The sequence below is a fragment of the Oncorhynchus gorbuscha genome, unplaced genomic scaffold (genome assembly GCF_021184085.1).
Source record: "Oncorhynchus gorbuscha isolate QuinsamMale2020 ecotype Even-year unplaced genomic scaffold, OgorEven_v1.0 Un_scaffold_717, whole genome shotgun sequence".
Taxonomy (NCBI): Eukaryota; Metazoa; Chordata; class Actinopteri; order Salmoniformes; family Salmonidae; genus Oncorhynchus; species Oncorhynchus gorbuscha.
In genome coordinates, this window is record NW_025745777.1 from 60,612 (window position 1) to 87,500 (window position 26,889).

At 43.3% G+C, this 26,889-nt stretch overlaps 3 protein-coding genes and 1 long non-coding RNA gene across 5 annotated transcripts in view; 2 read left to right on the top strand and 2 right to left on the bottom strand.

Moving 5' to 3' along the window:
• Positions 1-116: 116 nt before the first annotated feature.
• Positions 117-12,331, top strand: LOC124019892 (zinc finger protein OZF-like). Its single transcript, XM_046335336.1, has 8 exons — positions 117-429; positions 1,377-1,566; positions 1,644-1,703; positions 2,187-2,732; positions 2,978-3,096; positions 5,521-5,714; positions 11,641-11,809; positions 11,926-12,331. The coding sequence occupies exons 1-8, from the start codon at positions 418-420 to the stop codon at positions 12,202-12,204; spliced, it is 1,569 nt and encodes a 522-aa protein (XP_046191292.1). The 5' UTR covers positions 117-417; the 3' UTR covers positions 12,205-12,331.
• Positions 12,332-14,418: 2,087 nt separating this feature from the next.
• Positions 14,419-16,439, bottom strand: LOC124019901. Of its 2 annotated transcripts, XR_006835864.1 has the most exons (3): positions 15,618-16,439; positions 15,484-15,519; positions 14,419-15,435 (listed from the first exon to the last, which is right to left on the bottom strand). It is a non-coding gene; the product is annotated as an uncharacterized LOC124019901 (long non-coding RNA). The 2 variants fall into 2 exon arrangements; XR_006835863.1 differs by having other exon boundaries at positions 15,484-16,439.
• A 1,393-nt stretch (positions 16,440-17,832) lies between these two features.
• On the bottom strand, positions 17,833-21,682 carry LOC124019894 (zinc finger protein 436-like). Its single transcript, XM_046335337.1, has 3 exons — positions 21,608-21,682; positions 20,702-21,058; positions 17,833-18,329 (listed from the first exon to the last, which is right to left on the bottom strand). The coding sequence occupies exons 1-3, from the start codon at positions 21,680-21,682 to the stop codon at positions 18,018-18,020; spliced, it is 744 nt and encodes a 247-aa protein (XP_046191293.1). The 3' UTR covers positions 17,833-18,017.
• A 705-nt stretch (positions 21,683-22,387) lies between these two features.
• Positions 22,388-26,889, top strand: part of LOC124019895 (bifunctional apoptosis regulator-like) — a 44,877-nt gene continuing 40,375 nt past the window's right edge. The window contains exon 1 of the mRNA XM_046335338.1: positions 22,388-22,423. Within this exon, the coding sequence (XP_046191294.1) occupies positions 22,388-22,423 (36 nt within the window). The remainder of the gene's footprint in view (positions 22,424-26,889) is intronic.

Below are 26,889 nucleotides of genomic sequence, written 5' to 3' on the forward strand. Positions count from 1 at the left end.
GGTTGTCATGGGAAAGTTGTCATGTCAACCAGGACAGGGCCATTGGCTAACGGTAGCTCAACCTGTTAAGTCTTACGATGTTGCCCGGGACACAATATGACGGTGATCTCCAAAAGTCGCCGTTCAACGAAGTCCCGTGGCCGATGAACGTCAGACAAAAGCGAAATTCATAGCTGAATAGTTGTATTAGCAAACGGGAAGACAAGAAGCTACCATCCGCCAACTATAAACTCGCTAGCTTAGCAGTAAAAAAAAAAGACAGAAGTAAAAGATAAAGATCAACAAGCGGTAGTTGATTACTCTGGTCTAGATGATCACGTCTGACGACACTGAGGCGGAAGCCGGAAGTAAAAACAACAACCGGTTTGTTTCATATTCAGAGCTTCTTCTTTTTTTCAAAGAGCACTACGATATACAATGGACGTGGTGGTGAGTAGATAACAATAAACTCAAATATAACATAATGTTTCGACGGTGGACGTATGTTTTTTTTATTTAATTTCTGCTCAGTTCAGCGGTTCTGAACAAAGCAGCAGTTTCCTTGCCCGGTGGAAGCAGTCTAATCGATACGTTTCAACATTATATTTCCCGTTACAGAAGTGAAGTGAAATAGCTAGAATGGTGATATGCAGCGACCATGTTGGTGCGAGCAGTTTCCATCAATGAATATGTATAGAGATGCATGTTCAGGCATGATGTAGAATAAACCAGAATCTGGGTTTACGAAGGAGTCAGTTGATTATCCTTTAAACCAAGGAAACAGCCATTCAATTTGGAAGGAGTCAGTTGAATATCCTTTAAGCCAAGGAAACAGCCATTCAATTTGGAAGGAGTCAGTTGATTATCCTATAAACCAAGGAAACAGCCATTCAATTTGGAAGGAGTCAGTTGATTATCCTATAAACCAAGGAAACAGCCATTCAATTTGGAAGGAGTCAGTTGATTATCCTATAAACCAAGGAAACAGCCATTCAATTTGGAAGGAGTCAGTTGATTATCCTTTAAGCCCAGGAAACAGCCATTCAATTTGGAAGGAGTCAGTTGATTATCCTTTAAACCAGGAAACAGCCATTCAATTTGCCATTCACACATTGTTTCAAACTTAATCATGTTAAAATATGTTCGGTACCTACCAAAGAATTGAGTTAAACTGAACAACTATATTCATTACAACTGTTCCTGGCCGGCATGTGCTTAGAGAAAAAAAAAGTTAAAGTAAATATATATATTAAAGTAAAAAAATATATATATATATATATATATATATATATATATATATATATATACACACTAAAGAAAGCTAGATGTAACCATAAAAATGCTTTGTCTGGAAATAATTGTAGTGACAAATCCACTTCAGTTTTCTTCTCTCTCAGGAGACCAAACTCACAGGGTCCCCTGGGCCCAAAGGTATCCATGGAGACCAAGTAATGCAGACCCTGAGGAGGGTGAAGCAGGAGGACTGTGGGCCCCTAACAACACCCCTAACAACGTACCTGAGTTTTGCTCATGTGAAAACAGAAGAAGAGGAGGAAGAGATATGGGGTGTGGCTCACCCAAGTACAGGTGCTCTTGCCTCCTCTCTCTTTGTGATTTGTTTATTTACAACTTGCCGTGATTTAAATCTTGTGTGTTTCCTTCAGGGTTGTTCAACGTCAAGAAGGAGGAAGAGGAAGAAGCCATAGTATATCCTATACAGTCTAGTGAGTACAGCATCACAGAGGAGCCATATTATATCCTATACAGACTAGTGAGTACAGCATCACAGAGGAGCCATATTATATCCTATACAGACTAGTGAGTACAGCATCACAGAGGAGCCATAGTATATCCTATACAGCATCACAGAGGAGTCATAGTATATCCTATACAGCATCACAGAGGAGTCATAGTATATCCTATACAGCATCACAGAGGAGCCATAGTATATCCTATACAGCATCACAGAGGAGTCATAGTATATCCTATACAGACTAGTGAGTACAGCATCACAGAGGAGCCATAGTATATCCTATACAGCATCACAGAGGAGTCATAGTATATCCTATACAGCATCACAGAGGAGCTATAGTATATCCTATACAGCATCACAGAGGAGTCATAGTATATCCTATACAGCATCACAGAGGAGCTACCATGGCGTTACTAAGCCTCTTATCTGACCTGATATTTCTCTGTTCCCTCAGATGACAACCCAAGCCCTACTTCTGACATTACCAGCCACAGTTCTGACGACTCCAGCCCTGACAATGGTCCTAGAGCCACCCCTGACAATGGTCCTAGAGCCACCCCTGACAATGGTCCTAGAGCCACCCCTGACAATGGTCCTAGAGCCACCCCTGACAATGGTCCTAGAGCCACCCCTGACAATGGTCCTAGAGCCACCCCTGACAATGGTCCTAAGCCACCCCCGACAAGAACAACCCCCAGCGACCCCAGGTCTGGCCCTGCCAGTGGAGGGGCATCGGACAAGGACCCTGCATCCAGAGAGGAAGAGGAGAGGAGCCCCCAGATCTCAGCAAACCCAGGGACTAAGCCCAACAAGACCAAAGGCGGTCATCAGAGGCCGTTCCCCTGCTCTAGGTGTGGGAAGCGTTTATCCACCACTGTTAGCTTAGACAAACACCAGGTCATCCACACCCGACTGAGACCGTACCCCTGCTCCGTACCGGCCTGCGCCAAGAGGTTCTGCTCACCAGCCGAGTTGAAGAGACACACACTCACACACACAGGTTTTTATTTTATTTTTTACTTTGGTTCCTTTCGAAAGTATTCAGCCTAAATGTATTTTCAAAGTTCAATCAAGTGAAAAATCAAGAGTCGGGTTCTCAACCAATCTGGTCAATAAATAGTTTTGCCACAAGTTTTGTCAACTTTTTTTTTGGTTGAATTGTTTTAAGGTCGTTCTAGTGAACCTTTTAATCATCAGACAATCAAGTTCAATACGTTGTGTGTTTTGTGTTCTCACCCAATACAGGAGAGAGACCCTTCCCCTGTCCAGACTGTGACAAGAGCTTCACCATACTGGCTGCTTTAAAGACCCACCAGAGAACACACACAGGAGAGAGACCTTACGTCTGTGAGGTGTGTGGAAAGGTTGGTTCTGTTTATTAAATCTCTTTTACCGATGGTTTGCTTTTACTTCTTGTCATTTGATTGTTTTACTGTAAAGAGTGTTGCAAATTTAAAATACATTTTGTAGTAATTTATAGTTTATGAACAGTGATAGTCTGAATGTATAGGGGAGACAGATACAGAGAGGGAGAGGGGGAGACAGATACAGAGGGGGAGAGGGGGAGACAGATACAGAGGGGGAGAGGGGGAGACAGATACAGAGAGGGAGAGGGGGAGACAGATACAGAGAGGGAGAGGGGGAGACAGATACAGAGAGGGAGAGGGGAGACAGATACAGAGAGGGAGAGGGGGAGACAGATACAGAGAGGGAGAGGGGGAGACAGATACAGGGAGAGAGAGGGGGAGACAGATACAGAGAGGGGGAGACAGATACAGAGAGGGAGAGGGGGAGACAGATACAGAGAGGGAGAGGGGAGACAGATACAGAGAGGGAGAGGGGAGAGACAGATACAGAGAGGAGGGAGGGAGAGATACAGAGAGGAGAGAGAGGGAGGGAGAGGGGGAGACAGATACAGAGAGGGAGAGGGGGAGACAGATACAGGGAGAGAGAGGGAGGGAGAGGGGGAGACAGATACAGAGAGAGGGAGCGGGAGGGAGGGAGAGGGGGAGACAGATACAGAGAGGGAGAGGGGGAGACAGATACAGAGAGGGAGAGGGGAGGGAGGGAGAGGGGGAGACAGATACAGAGAGGGAGAGGGGGAGGGAGGGAGGGGGAGACAGATACAGAGGGGAGAGGGGGAGACAGATACAGAGAGGAGAGAGGGGGAGACAGATACAGAGAGAGGGGGAGAGAGAGAGAGGGGGGAGACAGATACAGAGGGGAGGGGAGACAGATACAGAGAGGGAGAGGGGAGACAGATACAGAGAGGGAGAGGGGGAGAGACAGAGGGACAGAGAGGGAGAGGGGGAGACAGATACAGAGAGGGAGGGAGGGGGAGACAGATACAGAGAGGGAGAGTGGGAGGGAGGGAGAGGGGGAGAGGGAGGGAGAGGGGGAGACAGATACAGAGGGAGAGGGAGGGAGAGGGGGAGACAGATACAGAGAGGGAGAGGGAGGGAGGGAGAGGGGGAGACAGATACAGAGAGGGAGAGTGGGAGGGAGGGAGAGGGGGAGAGGGAGGGAGAGGGGGAGACAGATACAGAGAGAGAGGGAGGGAGAGGGGGAGACAGATACAGAGAGGGAGAGGGGGAGACAGATACAGAGAGGGAGAGGGGGAGACAGATACAGAGAGGGGATACAGGGAGAGTGGGAGGGAGGGAGAGGGGGGAGACGGATACAGAGAGAGGGAGGGAGAGGGGGAGAGGGGGAGACAGATACAGAGAGGGAGAGGGGGAGACAGATACAGAGAGAGAGAGTGGGAGGGAGGGAGAGGGGGAGAGGGAGGGAGAGGGGGAGACGGATACAGAGGGGGGAGAGGGGGAGACGGATACAGAGAGAGAGAGGGAGAGGGAGGGAGAGGGGGAGACGGATACAGAGAGAGAGAGAGAGGGAGAGGGAGGGAGAGGGGAGACAGATACAGAGAGAGAGAGGGAGGGAGGGAGGGGGGAGACAGATACAGAGAGAGAGAGAGAGGGAGGGAGAGGGGGAGACAGATACAGAGAGAGAGAGGGAGGGAGGGAGAGGGGGAGACAGATACAGAGAGAGAGATGGAGGGAGGGAGAGGGGGAGACAGATACAGAGAGAGAGGGGGAGGGAGAGGGGGAGACAGATACAGAGAGAGAGGGAGAGGGAGGGAGAGGGGGAGACAGATACAGAGAGAGCGAGGGAGGGAGGGAGAGGGGGAGACAGATACAGAGAGGGAGGATTCGTACCCATGTCGCCAGGTGTATAAACTGAGTGTACAAAACATTATGAACACCTGCTCTTTCCATGTCATAGACTGACCAGGTGAATCCAGGTGAAAGCTATGATCCCTTATTGATGTCACTAGTTAAATCCACTTCAATCAGTGTAGATGAAGGAGAGGAGACGGGTTAAAGAAGGATTGTTAAGCCTCGAGACAAAATATTTAAGTGCCTTTGAACGGAGTATTGAGGCAGGTGCCAGGCAGGTGCCAGGCAGGTGCCAGGTAGATGCCAGGTAGGTGCCAGGTGCACCGGTTTGAGTGTGTCAAGATACCGCAACGCTGCTGGGTTTTTCCCTGCTCACCAGTTTCCTGTGTGTAATCAAGACTGGTCCACCACATTGGAGTCAACATGGGCCAGCATCCCTGTGGAACTCTTTCCACACCGTGTAGAGGCCACGCCCCCAAGGAAGTGAGGCTGTTCTAAGGACAACTCAATATTAGCAAGACGTTCCTAATGTTTTGTGCACTCAGTGTAAATACTCCAGACTAAAGAGTGTTGTGATTTTAAATGCACTTTAAATTTGATTTGATTTTTAAGGGCTTCGCCCAAACGGGGAACCTGAAATCCCACGAGCGCAGGCACACCGGAGAGAGACCGTTCTCCTGCTCCTTCTGTGGGAAGACCTTTGTAGAGTCTGGCCATCTGAAGAAGCACCAGCGTATCCATACAGGAGAGAAGCCGTACCACTGCAGCAGCTGCCCCATGAAGTTCCCTTCCTCCAGCGAGCTCCGGTAACTCAGGGCCTATATTCATAAACCGTCTGAGAAGGAGTGCTGATTTAGGATCTGTTTTGTCTTTTAGATTAAAATGACTGGACCGAGGGATCTGATCCTAGATCAGCTCTCCTATTGGATCTGAACAACATCACATGTACAAGATGACCTGATCCTAGATCAGCTCTCCTATTGGATCTGATCTGAACAACATCACATGTACAAGGGGACCTGATCCTAGATCAGCTCTCATATTGGCTCTGATCTGAACAACATCACATGTACAAGATGACCTGATCCTAGATCAGCTCTCCTACTTTGAGATGCTTTATGAGTATGGGCCCATGTGTTACTCACCTGATAACGTAATAACCACCGGACAAGTGAACTTGAACTACTAGTAATTAACCAGTCAATTTCCCGTTGTGGGATATTCAAGTGAACTTGAACTACTAGTAATTAACCAGTCAATTTCCCGTTGTGGGATATTCAAGTGAACTACTAGTACTTAACCAGTCAATTTCCCGTTGTGGGATATTCAAGTGAACTACTAGTAATTAACCAGTCAATTTCCCGTTGTGGGATATTCAAGTGAACTTGAACTACTAGTACTTAACCAGTCAATGTCCCGTTGTGGGATATTCAAGTGAACTTGAACTACTAGTAATTAACCAGTCAATTTCCCGTTGTGGGATATTCAAGTGAACTTGAACTACTAGTAATTAACCAGTCAATTTCCCGTTGTGGGATATTCAAGTGAACTACTGAACTACTCAGTAATTAACCAGTCAATCAATTCCCGTTGTGGGATATTCAAGTGAACTACTAGTACTTAACCAGTCAATGTCCCGTTGTGGGATATTCAAGTGAACTTGAACTACTAGTAATTAACCAGTCAATTTCCCGTTGTGGGATATTCAAGTGAACTTGAACTACTAGTAATTAACCAGTCAATGTCCCGTTGTGGGATATTCAAGTGAACTACTAGTAATTAACCAGTCAATTTCCCGTTGTGGGATATTCAAGTGAACTTGAACTACTAGTAATTAACCAGTCAATGTCCCGTTGTGGGATATTCAAGTGAACTACTGAACTACTAGTCAATTAACCAGTCAAGTAATTAACCAGTTGTCCCGTTGTGATATTCAAGTGAACTACTAGTACTTAACCAGTCAATTTCCCGTTGTGGGATATTCAAGTGAACTACTAGTAATTAACCAGTCAATTTCCCGTTGTGGGATATTCAAGTGAACTTGAACTACTAGTAATTAACCAGTCAATTCCCGTTGTGAGATATTCAAGTGAACTTGAACTACTAGTACTTAACCAGTCAATGGGATATTCAAGTGAACTTGAACTACTAGTAATTAACCAGTCAATGTCCCGTTGTGGGATATTCAAGTGAACTACTAGTACTTAACCAGTCAATGTCCCGTTGTGGGATATTCAAGTGAACTACTAGTACTTAACCAGTCAATTTCCCGTTGTGGGATATTCAAGTGAACTTGAACTACTAGTACTTAACCAGTCAATGTCCCGTTGTGGGATATTCAAGTGAACTACTAGTACTTAACCAGTCAATGTCCCGTTGTGGGATATTCAAGTGAACTACTAGTACTTAACCAGTCAATGTCCCGTTGTGGGATATTCAAGTGAACTTGAACTACTAGTAATTAACCAGTCAATGTCCCGTTGTGAGATATTCAAGTGAACTACTAGTACTTAACCAGTCAATGTCCCGTTGTGGGATATTCAAGTGAACTTGAACTACTAGTAATTAACCAGTCAATGTCCCGTTGTGAGATATTCAAGTGAACTACTAGTACTTAACCAGTCAATGTCCCGTTGTGGGATATTCAAGTGAACTACTAGTACTTAACCAGTCAATGTCCCGTTGTGGGATATTCAAGTGAACTACTAGTACTTAACCAGTCAATGTCCCGTTGTGGGATATTCAAGTGAACTTGAACTACTAGTAATTAACCAGTCAATGTCCCGTTGTGGGATATTCAAGTGAACTTGAACTACTAGTACTTAACCAGTCAATGTCCCGTTGTGGGATATTCAAGTGAACTACTAGTACTTAACCAGTCAATGTCCCGTTGTGGGATATTCAAGTGAACTACTAGTAATTAACCAGTCAATGTCCCGTTGTGAGATATTCAAGTGAACTACTAGTACTTAACCAGTCAATGTCCCGTTGTGGGATATTCAAGTGAACTACTAGTACTTAACCAGTCAATGTCCCGTTGTGGGATATTCAAGTGAACTACTAGTACTTAACCAGTCAATGTCCCGTTGTGGGATATTCAAGTGAACTTGAACTACTAGTAATTAACCAGTCAATGTCCCGTTGTGGGATATTCAAGTGAACTTGAACTACTAGTAATTAACCAGTCAATGTCCCGTTGTGGGATATTCAAGTGAACTACTAGTAATTAACCAGTCAATGTCCCGTTGTGGGATATTCAAGTGAACTACTAGTAATTAACCAGTCAATCAAGGTCCCAGTTGTCCCGGGATATTCAAGTGAACTACTAGTAATTAACCAGTCAATGTCCCGTTGTGGGATATTCAAGTGAACTACTAGTAATTAACCAGTCAATGTCCCGTTGTGGGATATTCAAGTGAACTACTAGTAATTAACCAGTCAATGTCCCGTTGTGGGATATTCAAGTGAACTACTAGTACTTAACCAGTCAATGTCCCGTTGTGGGATATTCAAGTGAACTTGAACTACTAGTACTTAACCAGTCAATGTCCCGTTGTGGGATATTCAAGTGAACTACTAGTACTTAACCAGTCAATGTCCCGTTGTGGGATATTCAAGTGAACTACTAGTAATTAACCAGTCAATGTCCCGTTGTGGGATATTCAAGTGAACTACTAGTACTTAACCAGTCAATGTCCCGTTGTGGGATATTCAAGTGAACTACTAGTACTTAACCAGTCAATGTCCCGTTGTGGGATATTCAAGTGAACTACTAGTAATTAACCAGTCAATGTCCCGTTGTGGGATATTCAAGTGAACTACTAGTAATTAACCAGTCAATGTCCCGTTGTGGGATATTCAAGTGAACTACTAGTAATTAACCAGTCAATGTCCCGTTGTGGGATATTCAAGTGAACTTGAACTACTAGTACTTAACCAGTCAATGTCCCGTTGTGGGATATTCAAGTGAACTTGAACTACTAGTACTTAACCAGTCAATGTCCCGTTGTGGGATATTCAAGTGAACTACTAGTACTTAACCAGTCAATGTCCCGTTGTGGGATATTCAAGTGAACTACTAGTACTTAACCAGTCAATGTCCCGTTGTGGGATATTCAAGTGAACTACTAGTACTTAACCAGTCAATGTCCCGTTGTGGGATATTCAAGTGAACTACTAGTACTTAACCAGTCAATGTCCCGTTGTGAGATATTCAAGTGAACTACTAGTACTTAACCAGTCAATGTCCCGTTGTGGGATATTCAAGTGAACTACTAGTAATTAACCAGTCAATGTCCCGTTGTGGGATATTCAAGTGAACTTGAACTACTAGTACTTAACCAGTCAATGTCCCGTTGTGGGATATTCAAGTGAACTACTAGTAATTAACCAGTCAATGTCCCGTTGTGGGATATTCAAGTGAACTACTAGTAATTAACCAGTCAATGTCCCGTTGTGGGATATTCAAGTGAACTACTAGTACTTAACCAGTCAATGTCCCGTTGTGGGATATTCAAGTGAACTTGAACTACTAGTAATTAACCAGTCAATGTCCCGTTGTGAGATATTCAAGTGAACTACTAGTACTTAACCAGTCAATGTCCCGTTGTGGGATATTCAAGTGAACTTGAACTACTAGTAATTAACCAGTCAATGTCCCGTTGTGAGATATTCAAGTGAACTACTAGTACTTAACCAGTCAATGTCCCGTTGTGGGATATTCAAGTGAACTACTAGTACTTAACCAGTCAATGTCCCGTTGTGGGATATTCAAGTGAACTACTAGTACTTAACCAGTCAATGTCCCGTTGTGGGATATTCAAGTGAACTTGAACTACTAGTAATTAACCAGTCAATGTCCCGTTGTGGGTGAACTATACTAGTACTTAACCAGTCAATGTCCCGTTGAATATTCAAGTGAACTACTAGTACTTAACCAGTCAATGTCCCGTTGTGGGATATTCAAGTGAACTACTAGTAATTAACCAGTCAATGTCCCGTTGTGGGATATTCAAGTGAACTACTAGTACTTAACCAGTCAATGTCCCGTTGTGGGATATTCAAGTGAACTACTAGTACTTAACCAGTCAATGTCCCGTTGTGGGATATTCAAGTGAACTACTAGTACTTAACCAGTCAATGTCCCGTTGTGGGATATTCAAGTGAACTACTAGTACTTAACCAGTCAATGTCCCGTTGTGGGATATTCAAGTGAACTTGAACTACTAGTAATTAACCAGTCAATGTCCCGTTGTGGGATATTCAAGTGAACTACTAGTAATTAACCAGTCAATGTCCCGTTGTGGGATATTCAAGTGAACTACTAGTAATTAACCAGTCAATGTCCCGTTGTGGGATATTCAAGTGAACTACTAGTAATTAACCAGTCAATGTCCCGTTGTGGGATATTCAAGTGAACTACTAGTAATTAACCAGTCAATGTCCCGTTGTGGGATATTCAAGTGAACTACTAGTAATTAACCAGTCAATGTCCCGTTGTGGGATATTCAAGTGAACTACTAGTAATTAACCAGTCAATGTCCCGTTGTGGGATATTCAAGTGAACTACTAGTAATTAACCAGTCAATGTCCCGTTGTGGGATATTCAAGTGAACTTGAACTACTAGTACTTAACCAGTCAATGTCCCGTTGTATTCAAGGATATTCAAGTGAACTTGAACTACTAGTACTTAACCAGTCAATGTCCCGTTGTGGGATATTCAAGTGAACTACTAGTACTTAACCAGTCAATGTCCCGTTGTGGGATATTCAAGTGAACTACTAGTAATTAACCAGTCAATGTCCCGTTGTGGGATATTCAAGTGAACTACTAGTACTTAACCAGTCAATGTCCCGTTGTGGGATATTCAAGTGAACTACTAGTACTTAACCAGTCAATGTCCCGTTGTGGGATATTCAAGTGAACTACTAGTAATTAACCAGTCAATGTCCCGTTGTGGGATATTCAAGTGAACTACTAGTAATTAACCAGTCAATGTCCCGTTGTGGGATATTCAAGTGAACTACTAGTAATTAACCAGTCAATGTCCCGTTGTGAGATATTCAAGTGAACTTAGAACTAATGTCCCGTAGATATTCTTAACCAGTCAATGTCCCGTTGTGGGATATTCAAGTGAACTTGAACTACTAGTAATTAACCAGTCAATGTCCCGTTGTGGGATATTCAAGTGAACTACTAGTACTTAACCAGTCAATGTCCCGTTGTGGGATATTCAAGTGAACTACTAGTACTTAACCAGTCAATGTCCCGTTGTGGGATATTCAAGTGAACTACTAGTACTTAACCAGTCAATGTCCCGTTGTGGGATATTCAAGTGAACTACTAGTACTTAACCAGTCAATGTCCCGTTGTGAGATATTCAAGTGAACTACTAGTACTTAACCAGTCAATGTCCCGTTGTGGGATATTCAAGTGAACTACTAGTAATTAACCAGTCAATGTCCCGTTGTGGGATATTCAAGTGAACTTGAACTACTAGTAATTAACCAGTCAATGTCCCGTTGTGGGATATTCAAGTGAACTACTAGTAATTAACCAGTCAATGTCCCGTTGTGGGATATTCAAGTGAACTTGAACTACTAGTACTTAACCAGTCAATGTCCCGTTGTGGGATATTCAAGTGAACTACTAGTACTTAACCAGTCAATGTCCCGTTGTGGGATATTCAAGTGAACTTGAACTACTGGTTCATGTATTATCTGTTACTCCAGGGTCCATGAGAAGATCCACAGCCAGGAGAAACCTCACAGCTGTTCCTACTGCGACAAGGCATTCAAACAGCTGTCCAACCTCAAGCTCCACCAGAGAATACACTCTGACCAGAAGCCTTACGCCTGCTCCTACTGCGACAAGACCTTCCGTGCTCAGGGGACCTTAAAGGTACAATATAGTTGTGGATTTTATTTCAGTTACACAACATAATACTTGCTATTTACTATATACTGAAATTCTTATTAATTAATAAAATGTATAATTTTGTATTTTTTACTTTGAAGGTGCACCTGAGGACTCACACAGGAGAGAGGCCTTACCCCTGCTTCGACTGTGACAAGCGTTTCATCACGTCCTCAGAGTTGAAGGTGCACCAGAGGATTCACACGGGAGAGAAGCCCTTCTACTGCTACGACTGTGGGAAGAGTTACTATCAGCTGAAGCAGCTGAAGGAACATATGAAGTTCAACCCGGACCACAGCACCACACGTAGCGGACTCAGTAACATAGAGGACGAGGACAAGCTCTACTCTACGTCACGTGATGATGTAACGATGTCTTGATTTATTTGTTATTTTATTTAACTAGGCAAGTCAGTTAAGAACACATTTTTATTTATAATGACGGCCCACCCCGGCCAAACCTGAACGATGCTGGGCCAATTGTGTGCCGCACTATGGGACTCACAGTCACGGCCGGATGTGATACAGCCTGGATTCAAACCAGGGACTGTAGTAACGCCTCTAGCACTGAAATGCAGTGCCTTAGACCGCTGTGCCACTCAGAAGCCCCCTCAAAAAATATATATATATATATTTATCATCCTCGGGGATGCCACATCATTGGAAAGAGAGATAGAACATTACTTTGCTAGCACTCTACTCGTTCCGTGATGACGTCACAGTGGTGATGTCAACGTGTCTATTAGAGTGTTCTGTCGTTGTACTGAGCAGACACAAGGTCAACGCTCTGTTTAAGATGTCGACAAAGTTGTCATTTTGATTAAATGTTGGGTTTTTAAAAACATTTTTTAGGTTGTTTAGAAACTGACATTACATGAAAGACACATTTTACTACGTTTCCATTACATTTTTTATGTGTGTGAAGTCATACTGTATAAACCAAAAAAAGAATGATAGCTGTTTAGTTTTTGATACAATTTTATAAATGCCGACAGATAATTTGTGCGTCGACATGATGGGATCTTTTTGTGTCGGTCAAATTATTTATGTGAGAAATGGCGCTGGAAACGCCTTGTGTGCAAATATTGATATAATTAATACCCGTCATATCGAAGTAAATGTGGAGTCACTCACGCGATGACGTGGTGTGTGGTCCTCCCCTACGACTCGTCGGGAAAGCAAGCAGTTTATTAGGCTACAGATGAAATACGTAGAAATCATGAACTTCACAGGGTGGTGAAAGTGCACGGTGATCTTGATGCTCCTTTCCAATAAATGTCGAGGGTCTTATTCTGGTGATATGATAATCGATGATTGATTGCCTTTTGACAAATCAAAATATTCTCGCTCTTTATCCATAATGTCATACTTTATTGTAGACGAACCTACCCGAACTCTCTCTGCGAGCTGCTGGATCGAGAGCACGTGCCAAAATCCAGACGAGGAACATTTGCTATTTAACGCAACAGTTTCTGTGACAAAACTATCCGTACTGTTGAAAATGCAACGGAAACACATTGAAAAAAATGTATTCGATACATGAAAACTTAAGTGGGAAAAGTACATTTTGCGTTCTCTACGTCATCACGCACTGATTTTTTTTTCGCAACAATTCAGTTTGGTGGAAACACCACTGGTGGGAATATGCACATATTTTATGTATGCTAATTCTAGAATATTCGCATGGAAATCTGTCGCCAATTGGATGGAAACCTAGTTTATGATGTGAATTGTTTCTCTTGGACAAATCTGTTGGCAATCATCTTTGTGTAAAGGTTACCGTTAAACCATATTTGTCAATACAGTATAATTAATCAATGAAGATAAGTCATGAAACGAAACAACATCGTTCACTTTATCTGTTAAAGTCGTGTATTTAGTAACTACAGCCATGTTTTTTTGGGGGGGTTACACACCTCAAAACCAGTGGAGGCTGGTGGGAGGAGCTATAGGAAGACTGGGTCATTGTAATGTCTGAAATGGAACGATATCAAACAGTACATATGTAAACCACGTTTGGCTCCATTCCATTCTAATCCTTTCCAGCCCTTACAACGAGCCCGTCCTCCTATAGATCCTCCACTGCTCAATAGAGTGGTTTTGCTCCGCCTCCAGTTCCAATGCCAGATCTGCTTTTGAAAGGCTTCAAAGCGGATATGAAGACGTGAACATGTGGAAAACTGTTATGCTACCAGACGTTAGCATGTGCTTTGAGCTCAGCTACAAAATAAAGACAGAAATCAGATGTTATGCTACCAGACGTTAGCATGTGCTTTGAGCTCAGCTACAAAATAAAGACAGAAATCAGATGTTATGCTACCAGACATTAGCATGTGCTTTGAGCTCAGCTACAAAATAAAGACAGAAATCAGATGTTATGACAGAAGCATCTTTGAGCTCAGATGTTATGCTACCAGACGTTAGCATGTGCTTTGAGCTCAGCTACAAAATAAAGACAGAAATCAGATGTTATGCTACCAGACGTTAGCATGTGCTTTGAGCTCAGCTACAAAATAAAGACAGAAATCAGATGTTATGCTACCAGACATTAGCATGTGCTTTGAGCTCAGCTACAAAATAAAGACAGAAATCAGATCAGAGTGCAACAACTGACCATGTTTATTTTCATCATCCATTCATTTCAGATCCAAACCAAACATTGCTCCATACACTTCATGTTATAGTGAGCACACTTTGCTGTCGGAAAAACAAAAACAAAAGATAACCATCACCTGTTGCACAATCCATCCAAAGAACACTTTGAGAGAACAAAAAACGAGGCTTACAAACGACATCTGGCGTATGAATATAAACATCTAAAATATATAATTACAAGTCACATGCTTATGTGACATTTTGATGTAATTAAAACAGTCCTTCTGACACAACAGCCTTCCCTCATCCAGACAGAGCTTTACCAGCCGGTGTTATGAGACACAACAGCCTTCCCTCATCCAGACAGAGCTTTACCAGCCGGTGTTATGAGTCACAACAACATTCCCTCATCCAATAGGGAGCTTTACCAGCCGGTGTTATGAGACACAACAACATTCCCTCATCCAAGAGAGAGAGAGAGCTTTACCAGCCGGTGTTATGAGACACAACAGCCTTCCCTCATCCAGACAGAGCTTTACCAGCCGGTGTTATGAGACACAACAACATTCCCTCATCCAGACAGAGCTTTACCAGCCGGTGTTATGAGACACAACAGCATTCCCTCATCCAGACAGAGCTTTACCAGCCGGTGTTATGAGACACAACATTCCCTCATCCAGACAGAGCTTTACCAGCCGGTGTTATGAGACACAACAGCATTCCCTCATCCAAGAGAGAGAGCTTTACCAGCCGGTGTTATGAGACACAACAACATTCCCTCATCCAAGAGAGAGAGCTTTACCAGCCGGTGTTATGAGACACAACAACATTCCCTCATCCAAGAGAGAGAGCTTTACCAGCCGGTGTTATGAGACACAACAACATTCCCTCATCCAAGAGAGAGAGCTTTACCAGCCGGTGTTATGAGACACAACAACATTCCCTCATCCAGACAGAGAGAGAGCTTTACCAGCCGGTGTTATGAGACACAACAGCATTCCCTCATCCAAGAGAGAGCTTTACCAGCCGGTGTTATGAGACACAACAACATTCCCTCATCCAGACAGAGCTTTACCAGCCGGTGTTATGAGACACAACAACCTTCCCTCATCCAGACAGAGCTTTACCAGCCGGTGTTATGAGACACAACATTCCCTCATCCAGACAGAGCTTTACCAGCCGGTGTTATGAGACACAACATTCCCTCATCCAGACAGAGCTTTACCAGCCGGTGTTATGAGTCACAACAACCTTCCCTCATCCAGACAGAGCTTTACCAGCCGGTGTTATGAGACACAACATTCCCTCATCCAGACAGAGCTTTACCAGCCGGTGTTATGAGACACAACAGCCTTCCCTCATCCAGACAGAGCTTTACCAGCCGGTGTTATGAGACACAACAGCATTCCCTCATCCAGACAGAGCTTTACCAGCCGGTGTTATGAGACACAACAACCTTCCCTCATCCAAGAGAGAGAGAGCTTTACCAGCCGGTGTTATGAGACACAACAGCATTCCCTCATCCAAGAGAGAGAGCTTTACCAGCCGGTGTCCAGCCGGTGTTATGTGACATTTTGATGTCCTTCTGACACAACAGCATTCCCTCATCCAAGAGAGAGCTTTACCAGCCGGTGTTATGAGACACAACAGCATTCCCTCATCCAGACAGAGCTTTACCAGCCTGTGTTATGGGACCGTGACGTTGTGTTTCTATAATTAGGGCCCTGTGTTTTGACCTGGATTTGTACTTTTATTTCAAGCTTTTAATCAAACTGTCCCCTTTTTTTAATGTCAGCTGGTCCAGCCCCGTCCTCCTGCACCACACTGAGACGATTGCTTTCATTTGGAATCTAATTCTTATTTCTGGAAAAGGTTTCAAATAAAAGGTTAAAATCCAGGTCATTTGACTTGATTAACCTAGAGAGCTACCCTCCTGTAACCCAACCCTGTTCCTGGAGAGCTACCCTCCTGTAACCCAACCCTGTTCCTGGAGAGCTACCCTCCTATAACCCTGTTCCTGGAGAGCTACCCTCCTGTAACCCAACCCTGTTCCTGGAGAGCTACCCTCCTGTAACCCAACCCTGTTCCTGGAGAGCTACCCTCCTATAACCCAACCCTGTTCCTGGAGAGCTACCCTCCTGTAACCCAACCCTGTTCCTGGAGAGCTACCCTCCTATAACCCAACCCTGTTCCTGGAGAGCTACCCTCCTGTAACCCAACCCTGTTCCTGGAGAGCTACCCTCCTATAACCCAACCCTGTTCCTGGAGAGCTACCCTCCTGTAACCCAACCCTGTTCCTGGAGAGCTACCCTCCTATAACCCAACCCTGTTCCTGGAGAGCTACCCTCCTGTAACCCAACCCGGTTCCTGGAGAGCTACCCTCCTATAACCCAACCCTGTTCCTGGAGAGCTACCCTCCTATAACCCAACCCTGTTCCTGGAGAGCTACCCTCCTATAACCCAACCCTGTTCCTGGAGAGCTACCCTCCTGTAACCCAACCCTGTTCCTGGAGAGCTACCCTCCTGTAACCCAACCCTGTTCCTGGAGAGCTACCCTCCTGTAACCCAACCCTGTTCCTGGAGAGATACCCTCCTATAACCCAACCCTGTTCCTAGAGAGCTACCCTCCTATAACCCAACCCTGTTCCTGGAGAGCTACCCTCCTGTAACCCAACCCTGTTCCTGGAGAGCTACCCTCCTATAATCCAACCCTGTTCCTGGAGAGCTACCCTCCTGTAACCCAACCCTGTTCCTGGAGAGCTACCCTCCTGTAACCCAACCCTGTTCCTGGAGAGCTACCCTCCTATAACCCAACCCTGTTCCTGGAGAGCTACCCTCCTGTAACCCAACCCTGTTCCTGGAGAGCTACCCTCCTGTAACCCAACCCTGTTCCTGGAGAGCTACCCTCCTGTAACCCAACCCTGTTCCTGGAGAGCTACCCTCCTGTAACCCAACCCTGTTCCTGGAGAGCTACCCTCCTGTAACCCAACCCTGTTCCTGGAGAGCTACCCTCCTGTAACCCAACCCTGTTCCTGGAGAGCTACCCTCCTGTAACCCAACCCTGTTCCTGGAGAGCTACCCTCCTATAACCCAACCCTGTTCCTGGAGAGCTACCCTCCTATAACCCAACCCTGTTCCTGGAGAGCTACCCTCCCCTAACCCAACCCTGTTCCTGGAGAGCTACCCTCCTGTAACCCAACCCTGTTCCTGGAGAGCTACCCTCCTATAACCCAACCCTGTTCCTGGAGAGCTACCCTCCTATAACCCAACCCTGTTCCTGGAGAGCTACCCTCCTGTAACCCAACCCTGTTCCTGGAGAGCTACCCTCCTATAACCCAACCCTGTTCCTGGAGAGCTACCCTCCTATAATCCAACCCTGTTCCTGGAGAGCTACCCTCCTGTAACCCAACCCTGTTCCTGGAGAGCTACCCTCCTGTAACCCAACCCTGTTCCTGGAGAGCTACCCTCCTATAACCCTGTTCCTGGAGAGCTACCCTCCTATAACCCAACCCTGTTCCTGGAGAGCTACCCACCTGTCCCGTAGTTGTAACTACCCTGCTAGATTGGGGTTGGAGTGAAACCCTCCAGGATATCCTACATTATTCTATATGTACTTCTATGACTCCACCATCACTACTGCTGTGTGTGGCCTGGTGTTTCTGTAGGCTCTTTAGCCAGGCAAAGCCTTTTCCACAGACAGGGCATGTGTATGGTTTCTCTCCAGTGTGGGTGCTCCGGTGGGCTTTGTGGCTGCGCAGGTCCGAGAACCTCTTCCCACAGTCGGCGCACTGGTAGGGCTTCTCTCCAGAGCGATTCTGCCGGTGAACCTTTAAACCCCACGACGTGCTGAATGATTTCTTACAGTGAGCACACTGGTATGGTTTGTCTCCTGTGTGAGCCTTCTGATGCACCTGAGAAAGAAACATAGAATTACATATTAGAACTTTATTTTACAGGATCTCTTGTGTTTAGAAATGCATCGTTCATCAAAATTGAAACAACAGGTTCAGTAGCCCGAAAAGTTGTTGAACTTTGCGGAATAGAAATGCCATGAATAGAGCCGACGTGATTCCGTATGCTACATGTCAGAGAGGCATGTTTGTTCTAGATAGACTATTTCTATCTGAACGTTTCATGGACAATAGGTTTTCTATTGTGCGTGGTTATTTGGAGACACCATAGAAATGGAATGAACGGAACGGGCTAGGAACCTCCAACCCGGGCAATTTGACTGGCAAACTGAACCGCCGTCCACCCATTATGACATCATTGACTTGGAACCGGGAGGTGCGTTCTATTCGTTCTATTTCAATGGGAGAGACAGCTACTGATGTTACTGATGTTCTATTTCAATGGGAGAGACAGCTACTGATGTTCTATTTCAATGGGAGAGACAGCTACTGATGTTCTATTTCAATGGGAGAGACAGCTACTGATGTTCTATTTCAATGGGAGAGACAGCTACTGATGTTCTATTTCAATGGGAGAGACAGCTACTGATGTTCTATTTCAATGGGAGAGACAGCTACTGATGTTCTATTTCAATGGGAGACTGACAGCTACTGATGTTCTATTTCAATGGGAGAGACAGCTACTGATGTTCTATTTCAATGGGAGAGACAGCTACTGATGTTCTATTTCAATGGGAGAGACAGCTACTGATGTTCTATTTCAATGGGAGAGACAGCTACTGATGTTCTATTTCAATGGGAGAGACAGCTACTGATGTTCTATTTCAATGGGAGACAGCTACTGATGTTCTATTTCAATGGGAGAGACAGCTACTGATGTTCAAATGGGAGAGACAGCTACTGATGTTCTATTTCAATGGGAGAGACAGCTACTGATGTTCTATTTCAATGGGAGAGACAGCTACTGATGTTCTATTTCAATGGGAGAGACAGCTACTGATGTTCTATTTCAATGGGAGAGACAGCTACTGATGTTCTATTTCAATGGGAGAGACAGCTACTGATGTTCTATTTCAATGGGAGAGACAGCTACTGATGTTCTATTTCAATGGGAGAGACAGCTACTGATGTTCTATTTCAATGGGAGAGACAGCTACTGATGTTCTATTTCAATGGGAGAGACAGCTACTGATGTTCTATTTCAATGGGAGAGACAGCTACTGATGTTCTATTTCAATGGGAGAGACAGCTACTGACGTTCTATTCCACCCATTATGACATCATTGACTTGGAACGGGGGAGGTGCGTTCTGTATTCGTTCTATTTCAATGGGAGAGACAGCTACTGAGCCAAGTCTGGCAACTGCATGTCAGCGTGATTGTTCGGTTAGATTACTTGTTAGATATTACTGCACGGTCGGAACTAGAAGCACAAGCATTTCGCTACACTTGCATTAACATTTGCTAACCATGTGTATATGTGACAAATAAACTTTGATTTGATATCTGTAGAAACGTTTGTGGTCAATACGCACATCCTTAACAAACGTGTAAGTCGCTCTGGATAAGAGCGTCTGCTAAATGACTTAAATGTAAATGTAAATGTAAACGTAGGTGCTGGGCTAATAAAGTACTTGGGGGAAGAAAAGAACAGAAAGGCCGGCCCACTGTATCGGCTTGTCAATACAGGCCCACTGTATAGGCTTGTCAATACAGGCCCACTGTATAGGCTTGTCAATACAGGCCCACTGTATAGGCTTGTCAATACAGGCCCACTGTATAGGCTTGTCAATACAGGCCCACTGTATAGGCTTGTCAATACAGGCCCACTGTATAGGCTTGTCAATACAGGCCCACTGTATAGGCTTGTCAATACAGGCCCACTGTATAGGCTTGTCAATACAGGCCCACTGTATAGGCTTGTCAATACAGGCCCACTGTATAGGCTTGTCAATACCGGCCCACTGTATAGGCTTGTCAATACAGGCCCACTGTATAGGCTTGTCAATACAGGCCCACTGTATAGGCTTGTCAATACAGGCCCACTGTATAGGCTTGTCAATACCGGCCCACTGTATAGGCTTGTCAATACCGGTGGTGATGAGAACAGACGTAGTGGGAGAGTGATTTTTTTATTTTATTTTACCTTTATTTAACTAGGCAAGTCAGTTAAGAGCAAATTCTTATTTTCAATGACGGCCTAGGAACAGTGGGTTAACTGCCTGTTCAGGGGCAGAACGACAGATTTGTACCTTGTCAGCTCGGGGGTTGGAACTTGCAACCTTCCGGTTACTAGTCCAACGCTCTAACCACTAGGCTACGCTGCCGCCCCAAGAGCTACCCTCCTATATGTTCTAGGTGTATTTTACACACCTTAAGATAGGCCGCACTGGAGAAGCTCTTCCCACACTCAGAGCAGTAGTAGTAGTCCACTCCGGCCAGAACTCTCAGCGCTCTCTTCCGCCCCATCGCTGACATCACCACCCCACTACCTTCCTTCATCCCCGTCTCCGCCCCATCCCCGACGACATCGGCCCCCTCCACGGCATGCAGCCGCTGGTGTGTCCGGAGCAGTCGGACCTTGGTGAAGCCCTTCCCACACGCGGAGCAGTAGTGAGGCTTCTCTCCGCTGTGGGTTCTCTGGTGCTCTTTGAGGTGCTGGAGTCTCAGGAAGCTCCGGTCGCACTGAGAACAGTGGTGCGTCCTCTCTGCTGTGTGAACCAAGAGGTGCTTTTGAGGTAGCGGGCGGTGTCGAAGGTCTTTCCGCAGTCATGGCAGTAGTGAGACGGCTCACCGGTGGTGGTGGTGGTGGTGTGGATTATTCTGGGCTGGTGGATTCTGCGGTGCGCGTTCAGTATCCCAGGGCTGACAAAACTCCTCCCACAGTCGGGACAGTACAGAGGGGAGTGGTGGGGTTCCTGGGTCTGTTTTGGCTGTTTCTTTGGTCGCGTCTGTTTTTGTTGTCGTTGTTGTTGAGGTTCTTCTGATACGGAGGGACTCTTCCCACTGACAGGCCACTGGTTGCAGTTTCCGTCTGCGTCAAGGAAATAAAGAGTGCTGGGTTAAATCTGAAGAAACAGTACCATGTTACGGTTCGTACTAGCAAACACTCAATATTGGTCTGCGTCCCAATTGGCACCTTATTCACTTTATAGGGCTGTACTTTTGACCAAGGCCTGTAGGGCTCTACAGGGAATAGGGTGCCATTTTGGGACGTACCCATTATCTGTACATACCAGAAAAAATAAAAACCTCTATAGCCTCTTCTTCTTTTTTGACCGTAAAACCACCCTCCTCTTCTTCTTCTTTAACTACAAGAGCTTTGTCCTTCTCTTCTTCCTCTACTTTGACCATGAAAGTGTGATCTTCCTCTTCTTCTTTAACTTGTAGAGAAATATCCTCTTCCTCCTCTTCTTCTTTAACTTTAACATGTAGAGAGATATCCTCTTCCTCCTCCTCTTCTTCTTCAACTTGCAGAGAAATATCCTCTTCCTCCTCTTCTTCTTTAACATGTAGAGATATCCTCTTCCTCCTCCTCTTCTTCTTCAACTTGTAGAGAAATATCCTCTTCCTCCTCTTCTTCTTTAACTTGTAGAGAAATATCCTCTTCCTCCTCCTCTTCTTGTTTGATGATGATGTTCAGGTCTGGAGATTGCCAGCAGTCTACAAGTTCGAGCTTCACTAGTCTATAACTGTATTCAGGGTCCTTCGTGTTGGTATATGTGGGTGGTAGTAATCTATAAGTGTAGAGAGTATCCATGATGACTATGGGTTTAGGTTCAATGTAGCACAATATAGAGAGTTAGTTCACTCACTGATCGCTCTTTTTTTAGAGCCCGATGTAGCCAGTTTGCTCAGTTTAGATGACATTAACCATTTGATTCTTTGAGCTTCCTTCTTACGCTGCAATCGTAGACATGTACTATGATAATTACTACATACGTGGTGTGACAGACGACTTTCCATGAACAATCATAAACAGGAAACAGATTCTACGAAAGGACAAAACAATCGAACTTTGAACTGGAAGAGCATAAGCACATTGTTTTTTTTTAGCTCATGAGTACGTCATCGCGCGGCTCACGTGACCAGAGTGTGAGTTTTGCCGCGTTCACAACAACTGGAAACTCGCAACTAGGTAGTCGGAAAGCTCCGACATCAGTGTGTTCAAAACAACGGGGAACTCGGAAAATAAATGAGGCCCGAGGGGGGAAATGTTTTTGAACAGTCATCCAACTCGAGAACTCGGGCCTCTTTCTAGAGCTCCGACTTTCCGACCTAACGACCATATATAAAATTCGTATCTTTCCGAGTTCCCCAGTCGTTTTGAACGCATCATTTTCCCCATAGCGACTCTGTGGGTGTATTCATTACGCCGATTCCGCTTCAAAAGCTGATCGTCTGTTGCAAAAACGTTTAGCAACGGAAACCTTTCACTCCAAACGGAAAACATTTTTGCAACAAAAAATAAATAAATATTAGGTCCCTCCCCGTCGGCTGTGTTTGCTTCCGCGTAATGAATATTATCCCTGGCAAGAAAGAAGTGAAGTGAGAAGCTGTTTAGCTTCCCGTCTGACTGCTCGGCGAAATGTCGACTTGTCTTATTAGCTAGCTCAATCAAAACTAACTTTGGAAAAGCATCTATTCGGCAGTGATGTGATTTTCCAGCTTGGTTTCAACGGCCTTTATTCCCGAGGTAGGAAACTAAAGATGACAAATGTTGTTTTTTTAATGCCAAACGGTAAGCTAACGTTAGCACAATTATGTGGGAGTTTGCCACTGACTAGCTAACTAGTTAGCAGCTAACGTTAGATACAGTGATTTGGTCAAGAATCAGCTAACTAAAATAATGGTTGTTTTTATTGAATGGCTAGACATAATATGAGTCCCTGTTATGAACCTCTCTTTCCCAGGAACAGGTTTTCCCCGTCGGTATGAGTTGATCTGAGGAGTTGACAAGGACGCATTTGTTGCAGTGTTCATTTGATTAACTTCCTGTTTACTAACTCATTTAGTTAGTCAAACTGTATGTCTGTCAGGTACTAACTCATTTAGTTAGTCAAACTGTATGTCTGTCAGGTACTAACTCATTTAGTTAGTCAAACTGTATGTCTGTCAGGTACTAACTCATTTAGTTAGTCAAACTATATGTCTGTCAAAACATCAGGTACTAACTCATTTAGTTAGTCAAACTGTATGTCTGTCAGGTACTAACTCATTTAGTTAGTCAAACTGTATGTCTGTCAGGTACTAACTCATTTAGTTAGTCAAACTGTATGTCTGTCAGGTACTAACTCATTTAGTTAGTCAAACTGTATGTCTGTCAAAGGTACATATTTAGTTTGACTAACTAACTCATTTAGTTAGTCAAACTCAAACTGTATTTAGTTCTGATGTCAGGTACTAACTCATTTAGTTAGTCAAACTGTATGTCTGTCAGGTACTAACTCATTTAGTTAGTCAAACTGTATGTCTGTCAGGTACTAACTCATTTAGTTAGTCAAACTGTATGTCTGTCAGGTACTAACTCATTTAGTTAGTCAAACTGTATGTCTGTCAAAACATCAGGTACTAACTCATTTAGTTAGTCATACTATATGTCTGTCAAAACATCAGGTACTAACTCATTTAGTTAGTCAAACTATATGTCTGTCAGGTACTAACTCATTTAGTTAGTCAAACTATATGTCTGTCAAAACGTCAGGTACTAACTCATTTAGTTAGTCAAACTATATGTCTGTCAGGTACTAACTCATTTAGTTAGTCAAACTATATGTCTGTCAAAACGTCAGGTACTAACTCATTTAGTTAGTCAAACTATATGTCTGTCAAAACATCAGGTACTAACTCATTTAGTTAGTCATACTATATGTCTGTCAAAACATCAGGTACTAACTCATTTAGTTAGTCAAACTATATGTCTGTCAGGTACTAACTCATTTAGTTAGTCAAACTATATGTCTGTCAAAACGTCAGGTACTAACTCATTTAGTTAGTCAAACTATATGTCTGTCAGGTACTAACTCATTTAGTTAGTCAAACTGTATGTCTGTCAGGTACTAACTCATTTAGTTAGTCATACTATATGTCTGTCAGGTACTAACTCATTTAGTTAGTCAAACTATATGTCTGTCAGGTACTAACTCATTTAGTTAGTCAAACTATATGTCTGTCAAAACATCAGGTACTAACTCATTTAGTTAGTCAAACTATATGTCTGTCAGGTACTAACTCATTTAGTTAGTCAAACTATATGTCTGTCAGGTACTAACTCATTTAGTTAGTCAAACTATATGTCTGTCAAAACATCAGGTACTAACTCATTTAGTTAGTCAAACTATATGTCTGTCAGGTACTAACTCATTTAGTTAGTCAAACTATATGTCTGTCAAAACATCAGGTACTAACTCATTTAGTTAGTCATACTATATGTCTGTCAAAACATCAGGTACTAACTCATTTAGTTAGTCATACTATGTCTGTCAAAACATCAGGTACTAACTCATTTAGTTAGTCAAACTATATGTCTGTCAGGTACTAACTCATTTAGTTAGTCAAACTATATGTCTGTCAAAACGTCAGGTACTACTCATTTAGTTAGTCAAACTATATGTCTGTCAGGTACTAACTCATTTAGTTAGTCAAACTATATGTCTGTCAGGTACTAACTCATTTAGTTAGTCATACTATATGTCTGTCAGGTACTAACTTATTTAGTTAGTCAAACTGTATGTCTGTCAGGTACTAACTCATTTAGTTAGTCATACTATATGTCTGTCAGGTACTAACTCATTTAGTTAGTCAAACTATATGTCTGTCAGGTACTAACTCATTTAGTTAGTCAAACTTTATGTCTGTCAAAACGTCAGGTAATAACTCATTTAGTTAGTCAAACTATATGTCTGTCAGGTACTAACTCATTTAGTTAGTCAAACTATATGTCTGTCAGGTACTAACTCATTTAGTTAGTCAAACTATGTCTGTCAAAACGTCAGGTACTAACTCATTTAGTTAGTCAAACTGTATGTCTGTCAGGTACTAACTCATTTAGTTAGTCAAACTATATGTCTGTCAAAACATCAGGTACTAACTCATTTAGTTAGTCATACTATATGTCTGTCAAAACATCAGGTACTAACTCATTTAGTTAGTCATACTATGTCTGTCAAAACATCAGGTACTAACTCATTTAGTTAGTCAAACTATATGTCTGTCAGGTACTAACTCATTTAGTTAGTCAAACTATATGTCTGTCAAAACGTCAGGTACTAACTCATTTAGTTAGTCAAACTATATGTCTGTCAAAACATCAGGTACTAACTCATTTAGTTAGTCATACTATATGTCTGTCAGGTACTAACTCATTTAGTTAGTCATACTATATGTCTGTCAAAACATCAGGTACTAACTCATTTAGTTAGTCAAACTATATGTCTGTCAGGTACTAACTCATTTAGTTAGTCAAACTATATGTCTGTCAGGTACTAACTCATTTAGTTAGTCAAACTATATGTCTGTCAGGTACTAACTCATTTAGTTAGTCAAACTATATGTCTGTCAGGTACTAACTCATTTAGTTAGTCATACTATATGTCTGTCAGGTACTAACTCATTTAGTTAGTCAAACTATATGTCTGTCAGGTACTAACTCATTTAGTTAGTCAAACTATATGTCTGTCAAAACATCAGGTACTAACTCATTTAGTTAGTCAAACTATATGTCTGTCAAAACATCAGGTACTAACTCATTTAGTTAGTCAAACTATATGTCTGTCAGCGTTAGGTACTAACTCATTTAGTTAGTCAAACTATATGTCTGTCAGGTACTAACTCATTTAGTTAGTCAAACTGTATGTCTGTCAAAACGTCAGGTACTAACTCATTTAGTTAGTCAAACTATATGTCTGTCAGGTACTAACTCATTTAGTTAGTCAAACTATATGTCTGTCAGGTACTAACTCATTTAGTTAGTCAAACTGTATGTCTGTCAGGTACTAACTCATTTAGTTAGTCAAACTGTATGTCTGTCAGGTACTAACTCATTTAGTTAGTCAAACTATATGTCAGGTACTACTCATTTAGTTAGTCAAACTGCATGTCTGTCAAAACGTCAGGTACTACTCAATTTACGGAAGCTATTAAAGTGGGGTCCTGTTATTAGCTATAAAATACATTGTCAGAACTCAAAGCCAGTTATTCTGTAATATTTGAAAAAAATGTCATCCCAAATGGCAACCTATTCCCTAGTATAGTGAGTGTACATATGTTGACCATGACCCATAGGGCTGTGGAGGAGTGTCTATGCTATGGACCCTGGGCTCTGGTCAAAAGTAGTCGTTGTGATATTTCTTGTTTTTTTCCCCCTCCTTTTGGATAGTGTGTATTGCTCAATATTACTGCAATGTTGGCGCTAGAAAGGTGTGTATTTTGCACACCTGTAAAGGACCAATACACTTTGATTTGCGGTAATAAGTTGCCATTTCGGGTCTCACACAGTTCATAGTTTTGTCTCTCTGTCTCTCTCTGTCTCTCTCTGTCTCTCTCTGTCTCTCTCTGTCTCT

What these genes read in the sequence shown, in the direction of transcription:
- LOC124019892 (XM_046335336.1), top strand. An exon ending in TGTGGCTCACCCAAGTACAG is followed by an intron (nt 1,567 to 1,643) that starts GTGCTCTTGCCT and finishes TGTTTCCTTCAG; the next exon opens with GGTTGTTCAACGTCAAGAAG. An exon ending in ACACACACTCACACACACAG is followed by an intron (nt 2,733 to 2,977) that starts GTTTTTATTTTA and finishes CACCCAATACAG; the next exon opens with GAGAGAGACCCTTCCCCTGT.
- LOC124019894 (XM_046335337.1), bottom strand. Translation starts at nt 21,682, where the DNA reads ATGGTCAAAGTAGAGGAAGAAGAGAAGGACAAAGCTCTTGTAGTTAAA. An exon ending in AAGAGGAGGGTGGTTTTACG is followed by an intron (nt 21,059 to 21,607) that starts GTCAAAAAAGAA and finishes CTACCTCAAAAG; the next exon opens with CACCTCTTGGTTCACACAGC. An exon ending in CCAGTGCGGCCTATCTTAAG is followed by an intron (nt 18,330 to 20,701) that starts GTGTGTAAAATA and finishes TTTCTTTCTCAG; the next exon opens with GTGCATCAGAAGGCTCACAC.